A 15481-nucleotide genomic window follows, 5' to 3' on the forward strand; every position below is an offset into this window, starting at 1 on the left:
GAGAAGAAGATGCTTCATTGAAAGTCTGACATTGCAAGCTCAGGTAAACAGCATACGGCTAAAGCGTTCGCCCTACGGGAGCATATTGTACAGCATTAATCTAGGATTTGTATAGGATTCCTGGATTTTCATTGAGCTTTACTGGATAAAAGCTGGACAATTCTTTAAATTCGAGTAGGCTTCGTTCACCTTGAGATTTTAAATGTTCTAAATCCTGGATAAATGCTGGATATTTGTTTTATTCTTTTAATCTATCTAGGATTTGGAGCCCTTAGATAAATTCAAACTAAATGCATATTAAGTAAATAATAAACGCGCTAGCTAAAATAAACAAACTTTCACCCTCAGCTTCCACACCCTCTTTCACTCTCTCAGCTTCTACAGTAAGTCTCTACAGTAAGTCTGTATCATGCATCTCTCTTCTTGTTTCAATAGTAAGTATGCATGCATCTCTTCTCTCAATCTCCCTCTGAATCCAGGTATGTGACACCATCTGCAGCATCAATCCACAGTACTGACTCTCTTACAGAGCGCGTTTATCACACAAGTAAGACTGCAGGGGAGGAGTGGAGGGAGGAGGGCATGGCAAGAGTGGCAGGCAGGAGTGGCAGGCAAGCGTGCCGGAAACTGGGAATAGTTTCATTATAATATTCAGGCTCTCAGGCACACATTTTATTCTATAAATAAGTGACGGTTTTTGGGCCCATATTCTGGATAAATGCCGACAAAATCCTGGACTTGCACTGGATTATTTCTGTACAAAATGTAGCTGGATAAATCCTGGACAATAACTGGATAATTTATCTAGTAAATATCCAGGTCGTTGTTACCGTAGGGTCGCTGCGCCACACACCTCAAGCAACTTCGACATCATCACCACCTCGATTTCTCTACAAAAGCACTTTGTAACCCATTGAATTTACATGAGTTCGTCGGATTCCTGGACACGATCTGAGACTATGGAGCGATATCGTTATTCGCCCCTGGCCGGTGATCGCCTTCGACTCCTATGTTTGCTGCCCGGTCGATTTCGCGACGAGATCAAAGTTCTCATCTCCCACGAGGCATTTTCAGAGGAGGCTCAGCCCAAGTATGAAGCACTGTCTTATGTATGGGGCTCCGAAGAAAATCCAGCAACAATCTGTGTCTGTGACAAGTCGGACGATTCTCCGTTCAGCACTCGCAAGACTTGGACATCGATGCCCATAACACGTAATCTGGAGGTTGCCCTGCGACATTTGCGATACTCTGTTCGGCGGCGGGTATTGTGGGTTGATGCCATTTGTATAAATCAGAGAGACGATGAAGAGAAAGGTAGACAGCTTCCTCGAATGGGAGACATCTACCAACGGGCGCGGAGTGTAGCCATCTGGCTCGGAATTGAGGCTGACAATAGTGCACTTGCTATACATCGACTGGAGATGATCGCCAAAGATGTACAAATAAGTGAGCCTTATCATTCCGTCGACCTACGTTATAAGCGGACACTGTTCGGGAATGAATCTAGAAAAATAGAAAGGGACTCTCAGGCTCAACTAGACAGGATTCACGATTGGGCTGCTATCAATCATCTTCTCCATCGAGAATGGTTCACTAGACTGTGGGTCTACCAGGAAGCCCATTTAGCAGCTGATGCAACAGTCTTTGTCGGGTGTGAATCCATTCCTTGGCGCAGGTTCTTTCGCGCTTTCAACTGGATTTATTTTCGTATAACTTTAAATTCAAAGAGTACACTAAGGAATATCCTCGATCCAACATTTTTCTGGCGTGTATTGCTTATATTGACCCCTCCGACGGACTCCCTCTTACATGACCTACTCATCAGAACCAAGCATTTGAAGTGTTCTGATCCGCGGGATAGATTCCATGGACTTCTAGGTCTTCTGTCCCGCTTCAATATTCCATTTGTCATGCCGGGAAGGTCTTTGAGCACACAAGAAACCTATCGAGCCTGGACCATGGCTGCTGTATCTTGGAGAAAAAACCTGAACATATTGGAACTGTGCAATTATCAAGAATCGGAACAAAATTCGTGGTCTCTGAACCCGTCACTAGTCGATTTGCCAAATCCGATAGGACATCAAGGAATTGCGCAAGCTGGAGGCGATGTCGATTACTATTCAAGCCTGGCCGTGGATCCGGAGAGTAATAATAATTTCCTCCTGGTAAAGGGTATGTTTATTGATGACATTGATGATGTCTATCCTGCTTGCCCCACGGATGTCAGTCGAGACGATGTTGTCAATGTTGTGCGAAGTTGGAGCACAGAGTCAATTCACACATATAAGTACAAAGCTGACTACAAGGAGGTCTTTGCGAGCACTTTAGTCTGCAACATCTTTGAGCATCTCCCTACTATGATGCCGGAAGAATGGTTGGATCCTGCGTTCTGCGCCGCCTCTCTTCAAGGCATATGGAACGGAGAAGAAAATGATGGCACTGACTTATACAAGAGAGTCTTGCACGAAATCACTCCTGGTCGATCTCTATTTCACACCAAAGCAGGGTACTTGGGACTCTGCTCTCCGTCTGTTAAAGCCGGAGACAGGGTTTTTGTGGCAGAGAGCAAGCGAACTCCTATAATAGTTAGGGAAATTGCACATTCTCCAGAGAACTATCATCTGACAGGAGGCGACTGCTATGTTCATGGCATGATGCACATGGAAGCATTTCTAGGACCACTACCTACCAACTGGTCTATCCAACACAGGATACTGGGGGGACAAAGTATAGTAGTATATGTGCAGAATGGCAGGCACCCGCAACAAGAAGACCCCCGATTGAGAACTAAACCCCCCAGAAACTGTAAGATAATTAGGTTTTCTTCTGGCTACCTAGCCCCGGTATTATTTTCTGGACTAGTAGACTAAGTGGTCTTCGACATTCGTCCGGGCTGGATTAATAATATGAACGCTGAAATAACGTTGGCTACAGGGGAAATAGCTTACCTAGATGAAGATGGTGAGCTCTATCCATCGGAATACGATGATCAAGGCAAAAGGCGAGAAATGATCTTTCACGATTTGAATGCCAACGTAGAAACTTATCAGGATCCGAGACATCTCTCTGATGCCCTCACAAGAGACCATGGTGTTAAATTTGAGGAGATCCGCCTTGTGTAAATTTCCAGCGTCGATACTTATATACACGACCATCAGATCATGTATGGTTCGCTGCTCAGCAGATTACCAACAATGAATCAATATCAACGATGACCAGAAAATGGAGCCATCAACCTCGCCTCATCACCAAATATATCCAATTCCGTAGCCGCCACAGACGCTCCACCTTTCCTCGACCAGAAACTCCACCACTCCGACTCCCTCCCCACTTCAACATACTCGCCCTCGTCTCTCTTCTTCTTGATAAAGATCAACATCACAGCCCTAGCAAGAGCGGTCACGAGGTCCCACCCGTTCAGCGCATCTCCAAATGCCTTCCACCCCCACACACCCCCTTGATTCGGCCCAGTATGCTCTTGTAGCGTACTGTATGGCTGCCACGGGAATGCAAACAAGTGCAAGATAGCCATGATGAAGAGCTCGAATGTTAGCATTAGGGTCGGAATACCGATTTTGATGTCGGGATACGCAAGGATATGGGTTGGATTGGCTTCCAAAGGACGAGGCATGTAGTGTGAGGTGATGGCGGAGAGGATGAGCTATCCGTGTCAGTGGCAAGCATCAGGAATATGAGGTCTTGGGTAGTACATTTTGGTACAGGGAGAATGCATAGACGAGCTTGATGCACCAAAGTTTGAGTCCGGCTCGGTGAGCTGCGAGAGCATCTTTCATTTGCCAGTGGAATTGGGTGAGACAATACATTGCTATTGCCGCGGAGAAGACATCTACTAGTATAACCTGTCAATTTCTGGGTCAGTATTGGCTAAGGATAATGGGGAGAAGAACCATACCCAGAAGTGAGTGGAGGTTGGGGACATTGACGACTGGCAATATTTCTTCAGATACTGCGTGATAAGAGCAATGATAGACATCGAAACTCGAAAGAAGCTATACTGAAAGACTGCAATCCACAGAATCTACTCTCCGTCAGCACAACTAAGATTCCCAGAATTTTGCTTACATTGAACCAAGTCAATCCATTGCGCGGGGTCCTCCACGGCCCCGCCTCCCCACAACAACAAGCTCTAAACCAAGCAACCGGTACAGGGAAATGGTTCCCCCAAGGTTCAGGAGTGAGCTTCCTGAAATAATTCTCATTCTCATGCAAATTTGGCGCAACATAATGACATAGCAACGAAAAGTAGGCCGTCACCGCCACAGACGAATAAGCTGCGCTGATGAACTGGAAATACGCCGCATACCAGTAGAAATATGCCGATAAGAACGTACACAACGAGTATACTGGTATCATGAAAATAATTCGAATGAGGCTATCGGACATTAATCGTGACGTGGCGAGGCTGAGAGGTTTGGGCACGTACTATTTTTGTATCCTTGGGACGGTGTAGTTCAGAGCATGTCTGAACATGAGATAGAGGCTCAGACTGATGCCGAGAATCATACAAGATAGGTCTATGATGAGTGCTATAGAGTGAAAAGTGAGTGATCCCACAACGGGCACTTCGGAAGCGCCAACTGAAATGTGTCAGGAGAGGCTGTGACGGGGTTGGTGGGGAGGTGCTTACTGCGGAGGTCGACCAGAGTGTCATTACATGTCCCGTTGAAAGGCATGATGATTGATGCGGGTGGAGATGATCACGTCTATCTGGGGACCTTGAGAATTCTGTCGTGAATTGGGTTGCGAAAGAGGTCAGGTGAAGTGTCGGAATGGTTTGGGGCTGAGGCCAGCTACCGAAAGCCACTGAGCAAGCCACGAAAAAGAAAAACGTCGGGCAACCCGCTCGAGGCAGATTTTCGACACAAGGCCATCATTATCATTGACAGAGTGGCCATTCAGACATCTAACCGATCAGCACCGTGTAGATGAGATTAACTCCCCTTTGTCACTCCGCTCTAAAAAGTTCATATGTCGGTCGATCGGCTCAGGAATCCTCAGCCTATGAACGGCCGACTTGGCCTTTCGGGTGGACAAGTAATATGTGGTCCTTTTCTTCTGGACCATGGAGACTGCCTCTCTAGTCTATTTGTCGAAGGCAACGAAGTTTGATCATTTCGACGTTGAGAGATTACGTGGAGGTGGATACTCGCGCAGTTGTCATTCTTTTTGCGATGCACACGTCTGGATGTAATTGTTTCAACGCTTTCCAAGTAAGTATATAGGATGACCAGATTGACATCGATGAGAGTGCTCTAGTAGCATTTCAAGTATTCGAGGGAACGTTCCCTCGAATACTTGAAATCAAGAATGTTCTCGGCAATTCTCTGCTATTTGATGTCTGAGCACTGCATCAGGATAAAAAGAATATTGGTTGAATCTCAGCAGAGCAGTCAAAGCAGACCTTCCTTATTTTTCTTCGCTCCATGATCCTCCATTGTTCTGTTTTTGGATGTATATGCTCAAAAGGAATGTAGCAATAGCATGACTGCTGTGTATTTATGACGAAGCTCGCTAAATTTAGGGGCATTGCTGTTGGCGAGCCCCTGAATCTTGGCGGGGTAATTTCTACATCAGCATGTCGAGAGCAAGCGACTCTCAGCCCCGACAGTAAATCTGATGTACTGTATATGCCATAGCTTTTCAAACAGGGAAATAACTCTCTATGGGAGGACGAGACACGTGAAGTCGGAATGAAGAACAGAGAGGTTCGTGTTTGAAGACTTTAGTGAAGTGAATCAGCACAAAGTTGAGATCATATATGATGTCCAATTGCTACTTTCTAGATCTCTAGGCAAATCTGCATCAAGTAGAATATGCAGTGATATTTGAGAATGGATCCGGTTCTTGGCCCATCACCCTTGATATTGCTTCCTCAGCTTCATCCTCTGTCATTTCCTGGAGAACCGCTGCGTTGAGCGAGCGATTTATGTTCTTCATCGCATGATTCATCTTCGATAAATGTTTGGGCTTCAATTTCCTCAGCAAAATTTCGCTTGCAAACATTGATCCCATGCATCTTGACAACTCAGCACGGAATGCTGGGTCGCGGATTAACCTGCCTTGTGACTCCGCTACTCGTCTTTTCAATATAATGCAAGACGAGGACGAATATAAGAAAGTCATCTTCAGTAAGTTTTCGCCTGTTAATCCTTCATCATATAGCAACTTTATTGCTCGACGCACTACACCACATTAGCTTTCTTTCTCTTATCTGCTTGATATCCATCAAACGATTGGAGCGTGCTTGATATTTTTTTTTTTCAAAGAGAAAAGTGAAAAGGGAAGTCTCAGCTTACTCAGTTGCAGTGTGCCAGACCTGAAGATTTGCAAGCCATCGGGAAAGCCACTCTTCAGAGCAAGTGAACTGGGTGTAATGTATCAGAATCACCAGTACCGAGTGCTTCAGCAGAGAAGTCTGGAGCGACCGGATGACCTTCCATCCTATAGCAGTAGATGTTAGTGCCGTTGCAACAAGAGACACTTTCAACAATCAAGGAAAGACTGCAGACGGGTTGGAGTGCAAGCGTTGTCAACCTTCAACATTTGGCGCCTTCGATCGCTAACAGTTGCAACTTCAGGGTCTACACCAGCATGCAGAGATTTCCTATTCCCTGCCACGGGCTTTTGCTCTTTTGCTGTATGCGGGCGCGTTCAGAGCGCTTTGGTTTCGTGATCCAACACGCCACATTATGACATGTCAAGATGATCACACTCTCTAAAATAATCCCCATCAAATCGATTTCGCATTGCTACACTAAACAGAGCAAAGAAGACATTGCATCCAATACATCCAAAGTCTCACTTCAAACACTTGCTCTTCAAACAGCAGTCATGAGGAAATCATCCAAGTAGAAAGGCGCCTCGCAATATAATTTGCAGTCACAACGCGCATACCATGGGCCAAGATCTGGGAGCTTGCAGCTTCTGTGCCATTGAACAACACTTTGACAAAGCAAAGGGCATCTTCTACTGCGAAACCACTGAAGCTCAGCGAATATTTGGTACCGAGAGCGATGGCGACGTTTTAAAAGAAGTGTGCAGAAGCGGGTTTGATATCGGACTTGTGTCGAACCCAACTCCTATTCGCTTCTCAATTGCGTGCATCTCCCCAGATTGATCGACCAGAAACTTGCGGTCCTTATTAAAGGGCGTACATCGTCTATTGGTGGATCGAAGTGTGCCCTATCTGTCTGCTTCAAAGTGACTACGCTTGAGCCAGGAAGCGCCAGTTTCCAAATCGCGAGTCGGAAATCATAGCATTATGAAAGAGTTAACAATATTCTACAGGACAAGCTTTGAGGAGTACTGGCCCCTCTTCAATAGTATGCGGGGTGCGTTAGGCAGAGCCAAGGGTGGTAAGTGTTAGTTGGAATCACTTGTCAGGGGTACATTTTGCATTGATGACTTCCACTCTTTAAAGTAGGTACTTATTTTGGACCAATCATGCGTCTTCTTATAGAATAGCTCAAGGGTAATATTCTCCCTCCTTTACTTAGTATATAAACCTCGATCTTTATAATCTTGATAATATAGAGACTTTCGATTCTCTTATTTGATCCACTAGTTCCACATGACAGTAAGGGTCCCGAATCTGAGAGAAGCTGTCCTCTAGGGGATTAGGCCAATATTAGCCTGCTCTGAGTTTACTGAGGATGACTCAAAAGCAGGAGGAGAGTTGTATTCTTCGGTCTCAAGCTTTTCCCTGGGATGCCAAATTTGATCACTTGTTTCTCTGATGGAGAGGGGAGCACAAAGACAAAGGCCCAGAGTTGCTTACCGTTGGGAGCTTGGGGAAGCCTTCAAAAGCAGCGAAAAGTTCAACGGGGAGTGACGTGCTGGTACTGCTGGAGGATCTCAGTGATCGTCTGCGGGATGTTATTCCGAGTGTGTGAGTTGACGTGGATGATTTAGAGACCTCCAAGTCTGGAATGGTGCTTAGACTAAATGAAATTGATGTCGGCTCGTCGGCTTTGAGAAATTGAATGGAGTGGAAGGTGTCTTGAACTCGACCATATTCACTTCAAGTCACAAACCTCATCCAAGAAAGTTATCATAACTGCGCGTACATGTCTTTCACTTTGCATTAACATGGCAACCATCAAACAACCATAATGATCCTCCCAGACATTACTCTAACCCTTCAACAGTATCTATTATCCTTCTAAACCTTGTTGACTTGCTCGTACTCTGCTGCAATGGGTGTTAGCTTTCGAACCAGAAAGGTATCTTGGCCAAATTACCTTCATTCATGCGCACAATATGGCGGGGAATCGGTAGGCTGTGTCCTCTTTTCTGCTTGCTACTGGGTGGAATCGGCAATTTGTGGCCCACGGCTGGCCCGAAGTTTGGCACTCCTACTGCCGAAATACCCCAAGTTTGAGTGATCGTGGTACTGTCTGACACAGGTAATTTGCCATAGACAGTGTTGGCCGTCTCGCCAGTACCATCCTGGAACGCGGTGTAACTCGGCTCGTTGGTCAGCACAGTCAGAGGTTGATTGGCTTTGTAGACGATGGTACCAGAGCCCGAGGTAAAGACGCCGTTGTTTCCATCGTAGTCGCCCACGATGTTGAGCGTTAATGCGGAGATCGGAGACTCATATGCGGAAGTGATCTTCTTACTGGTGCCGTAGACATCAAGGTTGGTCAAAGTTACGGATGTAGAAACAGCCTTGCCACTTGGAGGAGTATACGTATAAGTAATACCAGTGATGACATTGGTAGAGCTGAAGATAGGAGCAATAAGAACAGTAGCACCGGCGGGTATTTCATTAGCCGTGGCCAGGGTTGTAATCGTCGCCTCGTCGTTGATTACTTGGGCATCCGTGCCGGCGGGGACAGTTCCCTTCCAGTTGTCAATGATACCATAAAGAGTCTTGTCACCGGGCTCCGTGAAGACTACGTATTGTTGCCAGTTGGGAGTGGTACTTGGGGCTCCGGAAAGCTCCTCTACCAACACACGGGAGTTAGCATTTTCATATTCAAGAAAGCTTCAGGAGCGTGTGGAGTAAAATGGAGTATATAAGTAGAAACGGAGGGATGTAGAGAAGTGCAAGAACAAAGGCTAAGAGTTGCTTACGTGCATAACAGTTGAGTTGAAAGCCAAAGCCGTTGGAGGCAGACAGAAGTGGCTCGGCGAAAGTGATCTCAACGCTGAGGCCAGTGATAGCATTGCCACCATCCGCAAGAAAGTAGTTGAAATTGCTACCGAGGCCTTCTGAAGGGGGTGCCACAGACATAGCGAGGTAGTAATCGAGTCGGGAAACCTTTTTATTTGAAGTAGAAAACGACTTTGTGTTCTATTTGAGATGTGTTAGTAATATTTCTATCTATTGCCAATAGGCCTGTTGGGCCAAGCATGAATTTGAGGCAAGTGTGGAGTATCTATGAGACACACACATACATCTGGATGTTCTTCTGAAATTTGTCTCTATGATGGGACAGAAGCGTGGAAAACTCTATGGTTCAGACTTAGGCCAACTGGATTGAAAACTTGACCCTTTGCTCAAGCTTGTCCGAATGAAATGATTGTGAGAGGGCAATAAATCAGAAAGCTCTGAGCAAAGATTCACAGTGCACTTTTTATGTTCTTCGCAGCATCCGAATTTCCCAGTATGCGCAAATAACGCGAACATCATCCTCACAACCATCTTGCAAGCCTAGACCGTATACCACCATGTCTAAATGCAGCGAGTTGCCTATTTCGGAAGTCTTATCAGTGACATCGTAATCCTAACAAATCTCAAGTACTACCTTCCTAAAATATTGGTCTACCTCCCGCAAAATACTCTTTCTCTGCCAGGACTCGCATGGTGGGAGGGGCGGGAAGGAATATCTTAACCCCTCAATTAGGACGGTAGCATCCGTAAGCTAACAACCTCGGCCGATTTTGTAGGAACCTTAATGAATGGGACCCAATGGTGGGGGCTCGCGGCTCTCAATCGGGGGAATGAATGGCCAATATTAGTCTGGTAAATCTCTATTAAAAATGTCGTAATTGAGTGAGACTTTCTTGGTCTGAGATTTCGAGACTATCGCTAAGTACCAGAACCGGCGATTTTTATCCTCGACTAAGAGCGTTCTGTTCCCAAGGTCTGGAATCAACGGCGGATATGTCGTGACTAAGCTCTTGTTCGAAAGCGGCCGATACAAAAAAGCATCTTGCGTCTTGCACCTTTCATGTTAGAAATACTCAATGGTTCTTAACTAGGAAATACAATGATCTCCGTTGCATACATATTCAATAGTCAAAGATAAGATCTTACATAAGAACCTTCGGCCTGGGAGTGCAACATCACGGAGCTTTCTTCTTGAATTAGATAGACTATTCGAGATAGAACCTAAGCCACCCATACGTTAAGCTCATCTGACTCATTGTTCTCGGTCTTAGGATTCGGGACTGTCGCAATCCTTTAGCGACTTCTTCTTTTATAGAAGGATCAGAAGGCATGCAAAGGGGAAAGTAATGAGTTGTACGTAGAGTCGGGCCGTCCCTTCGAAACCACTCCTCTATTCCGAACAGAAGGAATCATCTGAGGATCAGGATGCATTAGCGTCGGCAATGCTTAGCGGGGACCGCCAAAAATATACTTTGAGAAACTCTCGAGTTGTATCGCATGCCTCCAATAGTCTACACCCACGCCTCCCGCATTATGCGAAGGCCAACTCTCAAACCAAACTTTTGAGGTAGTATTGAGACGCAAAAAATAAGGCATATACCGAGAAAATATTGCAGTGGCCAGCTACGTGGGGGCAACGGCCGTTAAGTCGACTAATTGAAGCTGTGTTTTTAGGTGCATATTGTCCCTAGCTAGTGCCAAAGACCCCCAACTAGTGCCGGAGAGCTCTTACATGGTACTTAAATCCTCATAAATCCCTTGAAAAGACGGCTTTTTAAACTGTTTATACAAAGTCCTCTGTTCGAAACAGAGGAGTGGTTTCGTAGGGCGTGTGGTATTTTTGCGGGGGACGACCAGCACATTACAGCTTATAAGGTCATTTGAGACGGCACGGAGTAAACCATGTGTGGACCAAGCGGTGGAAAGCAGCGGTGGGGTTGAGGGGTTGATATCGAGACTTGAATAAAAGTGGAAGGTGCTTCAGAGTCAAACCACTCCAATTCACTTCAACTCCTGCATAGCCGAGCTCCTTCCTGGTTCGTACAACTTCAAATTTCTACACTATCAAGTTTTTGTTTTTCTCTGAGATTTATGGACTTGTGGAAAGCGTTCAGGTGTTCATCGTCTAAAGATAGCGCTATTGGAACCTTCATACATACTCTCAATCCTGTGCGCTTTCTGGACTGGATGAATGTCACCACGGTCAAGCGGTACGGAAATTGCGGCATTAAGTGATGCGACTACAGGGCTTAGTCCCCTAAAAAATAGTGCTCTCCAGGGCAACGACGTAGCCATAGCCACACTGTAAATAGTATTATTAGCGATCATACACCGGTATTTCCAGCATTTTGCTCCTAATCTCGCTAGAAGCTGCATTTCAAGCTTAGTGCTTAGAAATAGCTCTCGGTTTGGGGACATAATGCCCTAAAGTAGCTGATTTAGTGACCTTTGATAGGGTACCTTGCTTTGAAATGCCTAGTGCTGACCGGATTCGCTTTAGCTAGTGCGACATCAAGTTTAGTGTGTGTACTGCAAATTGAGACTTCTACTGTGTCTCTACAGTGCTTGCTCACTGAACTTTCAAGTTTAGTGAACTAAAAGCCTGAATGACTTGAAAGCCCTGTAGTCGCATCACTGTTCTCGCAATCTCCGTATACCAATGTGTAAAATCTATATAAAAGACTCTGTCAACGGTCATTACGGAGCAGTTTCGCACGTATTTGAAAGCGACTTCCTTTAGTACAGAGAAGTTGAATGAGTGTGTAATGAGTTGACGACGAAGTTGAATTTGTGAGGCTCAATTGATTGGAGTGGACTTCTCAAGATATGAAGGGAGGGCAGATGAGAATCGAGCCAAATATAAAGTGCTAGTGCCTTGCGTTGCTGGCGCTAATTGGGGAGGAAGAGCAGGAGACGTCTCCCAGACATGAATCGCGGCCAGGGTGGTACCCGATAGAAATAGGAATACAGGCCAGTATCCAATACTCCACAATGAATACAATGTGAAACCTGCGAGTAATATGATGCGCAGGATTTCTGGCAGTTTACAGAAAGCGAGCAACGATATGAACACAATCATGGAACCGTAGACTTCCATTGGAATCGTCCAGAGGTGAAAATTGTAAGGTGGCCAATAAATCTCTCGACCACCGATCTCCTGGAAGGGGTTCAAGATGTACTGCGTATGAAGCCACCAGTGTGCCCACTGCTCTGAAAAGGTGCCAAGTCTTTTTGGAGTCCAATGCCGCTTTTCGTACCAGTTCAAACGAACCATCAACATGGACAAGAAACTAGATATAATGGTGGGAATGTGTAATCGCATAGCTCGGCGAAACACCGATGAGGCCAGTAAGTCGAGAAGTCGTTGATGTTCCCCATTACGACTCAGCATGAGTCCCTTCTTGCTTAAGACGAACCCCGAAATGACAAAAAATATGCAAACCATAGCTCCACCCGAATATAGCAATCGTATGAAAGGTAGTTGGAATATATTGTGGTCATCAGCTGATGAACCATATCCATATTTGAGGAAGGGGTACCAGTCGATCACGCTGTGGTGTATGAAAACGAAGAAAGCTGCCACGCCACGTAGACCATCGAGATACGATGTGGAGTGGAGCTTGGATGGAGTTGTAGTTCGGTGTAGGAAGGAGGGGACGAGGAAGATGATAGTTGTTAAGAGGTGGTTCTTGACTAGTGGGAAAATTCGTTCAGGTCTGCCTTTGAGAAAGTGTAATTTAACCAGTCGAAGTATGTGGGTAATCTTTTGGCCGAGTGTGTAAAGATTTTGCGCGCTCGACAGATGATTGGTACTGCTAACGTTGTGGCTGAGAAGTCCAATGGTTTCTTCTCCTTCACCATTCGTCGTAGGGGCAAGCTTCCTCCTCTTTCCTCCATGACACTCTTCTTCCTCATTTCTCATCATATTTCCGGGAAAGAAGGAGTCTGAGCATCAGCAGAAAAAATGTCGCACAATATGAGGAGTCCCTCATTCGCAATGCCTGTGTCACATTCCGACAAAATGGTCGTACGATACTTGTTGAACTCACATTCCCCACACTGCCAAGATACGCCTCCAGGGACGAATGTCACTTTTGGCCTTAGTCATCCTCATCATGAATTCCTGCCAAGACTTGGTTGCCTACTTTAATTCGTAGGGGTTGCAGAAATGTCCCGATATAGTGCTCATCAATTGAAGCACCTGGAGCTGCATATCCAATATTAATAACATTCTGAAACGTAATGCTGCCGATGCAGGAGACTTCAAGAATGTCTCAGTATCAGAGATGGCGTGCTGACGATTGGCAACCATATATTGATACCAGAAACACTCCCAGAGGCTTTTGCGTTGTTGTATGATCGAAATACAATGGGACTGTTGTCGAAGACCTTTGTCGCACAGACAAAACTTGAAAATGTTAGCACATGCTAGCTAAATCCGAGATTGGAACTTACATCTTGCAAGCATCACTGCGGGAGTCCTTCAGAAGCGCTTCCTCTCCTTCTTTAGCAGCGACAATGCTAGCCTCGACATTGGCATCAAGAGGCTTTTCATCAAATTTGCCATTCGCCTTCAACAAGTCCACAGAGTATCCACAACATTCGCCTTGCTCCGAGTGAGGTGAATATCTCAGTTGATAGCTGAGCATATGCATCTTCGCAAGCTGCAGTGCTCATGCGCAATGGTCCTAGCATAATTGCTAGCAATCCTCCTGTACTAGTGCCTCCGATGAGCTCGAATTCCTGCCACGGGTCTCGCTCGACAGAGCGGCCGTCAATTATGTGGGACATGAGGGCGTCGAGGATCATGATTGAGGAGACATCACGGACTCCGCCACCGTCTAAAGACAGGAGCTTGCGGACGCGTCGAGGAAGTTGGATTGAGGTAGTGCTCATCGTGATGGATGCTGCGATGGGTAGATATTGACGCAGCGGAGTCTGAATTTGTGGTTATTCGAGGTTGTGTTTGAAGAGATCAGAATTTTTGAAGGTGCGAAATGTCCAAAGAAGTGGCCGGATTATTTGCTTGTCAGTTCCTCTCAGAAGGCAGGTCCCTTTGCTCTCGAAATGGCATTCACGATCCTGAGCTCAAATCCGACTAGGCACATGACAGGATTCAAAGACAAGCGCAGATTGTTATACTAATGATAAACAGAATCAGTCGATGTTGAGTAATTCGAGATACTTAAGAAAAGTATCAAAACTGGAAGATACAGCTTCTTCGAACAAGGTTAGCAGTTATCACGTGACTACTCAAGATTGAGTTGATATCTAGGTAGGTAGGTACCTACGTACTTGCAGCGTCCATGAATTGTACTCCAATCATCCAAGTAGTCCTTGGTAAGCCTTGGCCAACTCGGTAGGCAAGAAGTAGACGTTTAAATGATCGTATAGTGACGTGGATCAAAGTTCGCGGCACTATGGCAGACTCCTACTGTGCAAATTTTGAAGATGAGTGACTCGCCGATGAAACCACGCATTAGAATGAATTAACAGACAGTACTGTCTATTGAGGACGAGCACCCAGTTTTGCAGCAACAGAAACAGCAACAATAATCTTGATAACAAATCATCATGGATACGACTACGCATGCCAAGCAAGACCAGCTCCCAACCACCATGTTATCAATGCAAGAGAAGCATTCTTCTTCTTCTTCTTCTTCGAAGAATCTTCATGAAGAACCTCGAATCCACAACTCTATTCTCTGCCCTGGCCGGAAATCTACTCTCAAGTGGTTGGAGATATTTATACCTTCCAAGCCCTTCGAATGGAGCGCTAGTTCAAGGTGAAACTAACTCATGGATTTGATTTTGGAAATCAATGTAAAGTGAATAGAATACCGAATTCACAACTCGATCGTCCTGAGTGAGAGAGAGCTGGGTATAAAAACAATGTACAGTTGACGTGTAGATTAAATGGTCAACACGACTACGAAACCTGCAAGAATGATCCTGCAACGACGAATGATCTCCTAAGCCCGGCTCCCTGAGACTACGGATTGTAAGCTTTTGAACTCGCGTGTTAGGGTTTTTTGTACATGAAAAGATGACGCAGAACTATGTTCGACGAAAGAAAACATCTGACAACAATAAAACTGGGTTGACAACAAAGTATTTTCTACTATCCTACCACATGCCAGCATGCTATAAAGACAAGAACGACATTTTGTCCACGAACCTGCCAGGTTGTCGAAACATGTCAGAGAGTGGGCAAACCCACCATGGCTCCTCGTCGTCGCAAAAAGGGGGCCCGGGCTGGTACCCACACTATGCTCCCGGCATGAACTAGTTTGAAGCCAGAAGAAGAATCTGCAGACCGCATGTCCCTTGTTGAAGCAGACG

At 45.6% G+C, this 15481-nt stretch overlaps 5 protein-coding genes across 5 annotated transcripts; 1 reads left to right on the plus strand and 4 right to left on the minus strand.

The window, feature by feature from the left end:
- Nucleotides 1-1064: 1064 nt before the first annotated feature.
- Nucleotides 1065-1379, plus strand: LY89DRAFT_556648 (heterokaryon incompatibility; the record flags this gene model as incomplete). Its single annotated transcript, XM_018208379.1, has 1 exon — nt 1065-1379. A coding segment is annotated over one exon (315 nt), but the record flags the coding sequence as incomplete, so codon positions are not given.
- A 1734-nt stretch (nt 1380-3113) lies between these two features.
- Nucleotides 3114-4749, minus strand: LY89DRAFT_630068 (uncharacterized protein). Its single transcript, XM_018211230.1, has 6 exons — nt 4649-4749; nt 4445-4598; nt 4084-4393; nt 3914-4039; nt 3711-3860; nt 3114-3661 (listed from the first exon to the last, which is right to left on the minus strand). Exons 1-6 carry the CDS (start codon nt 4692-4694, stop codon nt 3206-3208), a joined length of 1242 nt encoding a protein of 413 aa, XP_018062598.1. The 5' UTR covers nt 4695-4749; the 3' UTR covers nt 3114-3205.
- A 3303-nt stretch (nt 4750-8052) lies between these two features.
- LY89DRAFT_711696 (uncharacterized protein) lies at nt 8053-9631 on the minus strand. Its single transcript, XM_018217920.1, has 4 exons — nt 9424-9631; nt 9100-9319; nt 8262-8969; nt 8053-8211 (listed from the first exon to the last, which is right to left on the minus strand). Exons 2-4 carry the CDS (start codon nt 9257-9259, stop codon nt 8183-8185), a joined length of 897 nt encoding a protein of 298 aa, XP_018062599.1. The 5' UTR covers nt 9260-9319; nt 9424-9631; the 3' UTR covers nt 8053-8182.
- Nucleotides 9632-11746: 2115 nt separating this feature from the next.
- On the minus strand, nt 11747-13233 carry LY89DRAFT_338870 (uncharacterized protein). Its single transcript, XM_018206846.1, has one exon. It carries the CDS (start codon nt 13062-13064, stop codon nt 11937-11939), a length of 1128 nt encoding a protein of 375 aa, XP_018062600.1. The 5' UTR covers nt 13065-13233; the 3' UTR covers nt 11747-11936.
- Nucleotides 13234-14176, minus strand: LY89DRAFT_338869 (uncharacterized protein). The gene is made up of 2 exons (XM_018206845.1): nt 13595-14176; nt 13234-13547 (listed from the first exon to the last, which is right to left on the minus strand). The coding sequence occupies exons 1-2, from the start codon at nt 13792-13794 to the stop codon at nt 13403-13405; spliced, it is 345 nt and encodes a 114-aa protein (XP_018062601.1). The 5' UTR covers nt 13795-14176; the 3' UTR covers nt 13234-13402.
- Between the last annotated feature and the right edge of the window lie 1305 nt (nt 14177-15481).

This window comes from Mollisia scopiformis, assembly GCF_001500285.1.
Source record: "Mollisia scopiformis unplaced genomic scaffold LY89scaffold_33, whole genome shotgun sequence".
Classification (NCBI taxonomy): Eukaryota; Fungi; Ascomycota; class Leotiomycetes; order Helotiales; family Mollisiaceae; genus Mollisia; species Mollisia scopiformis.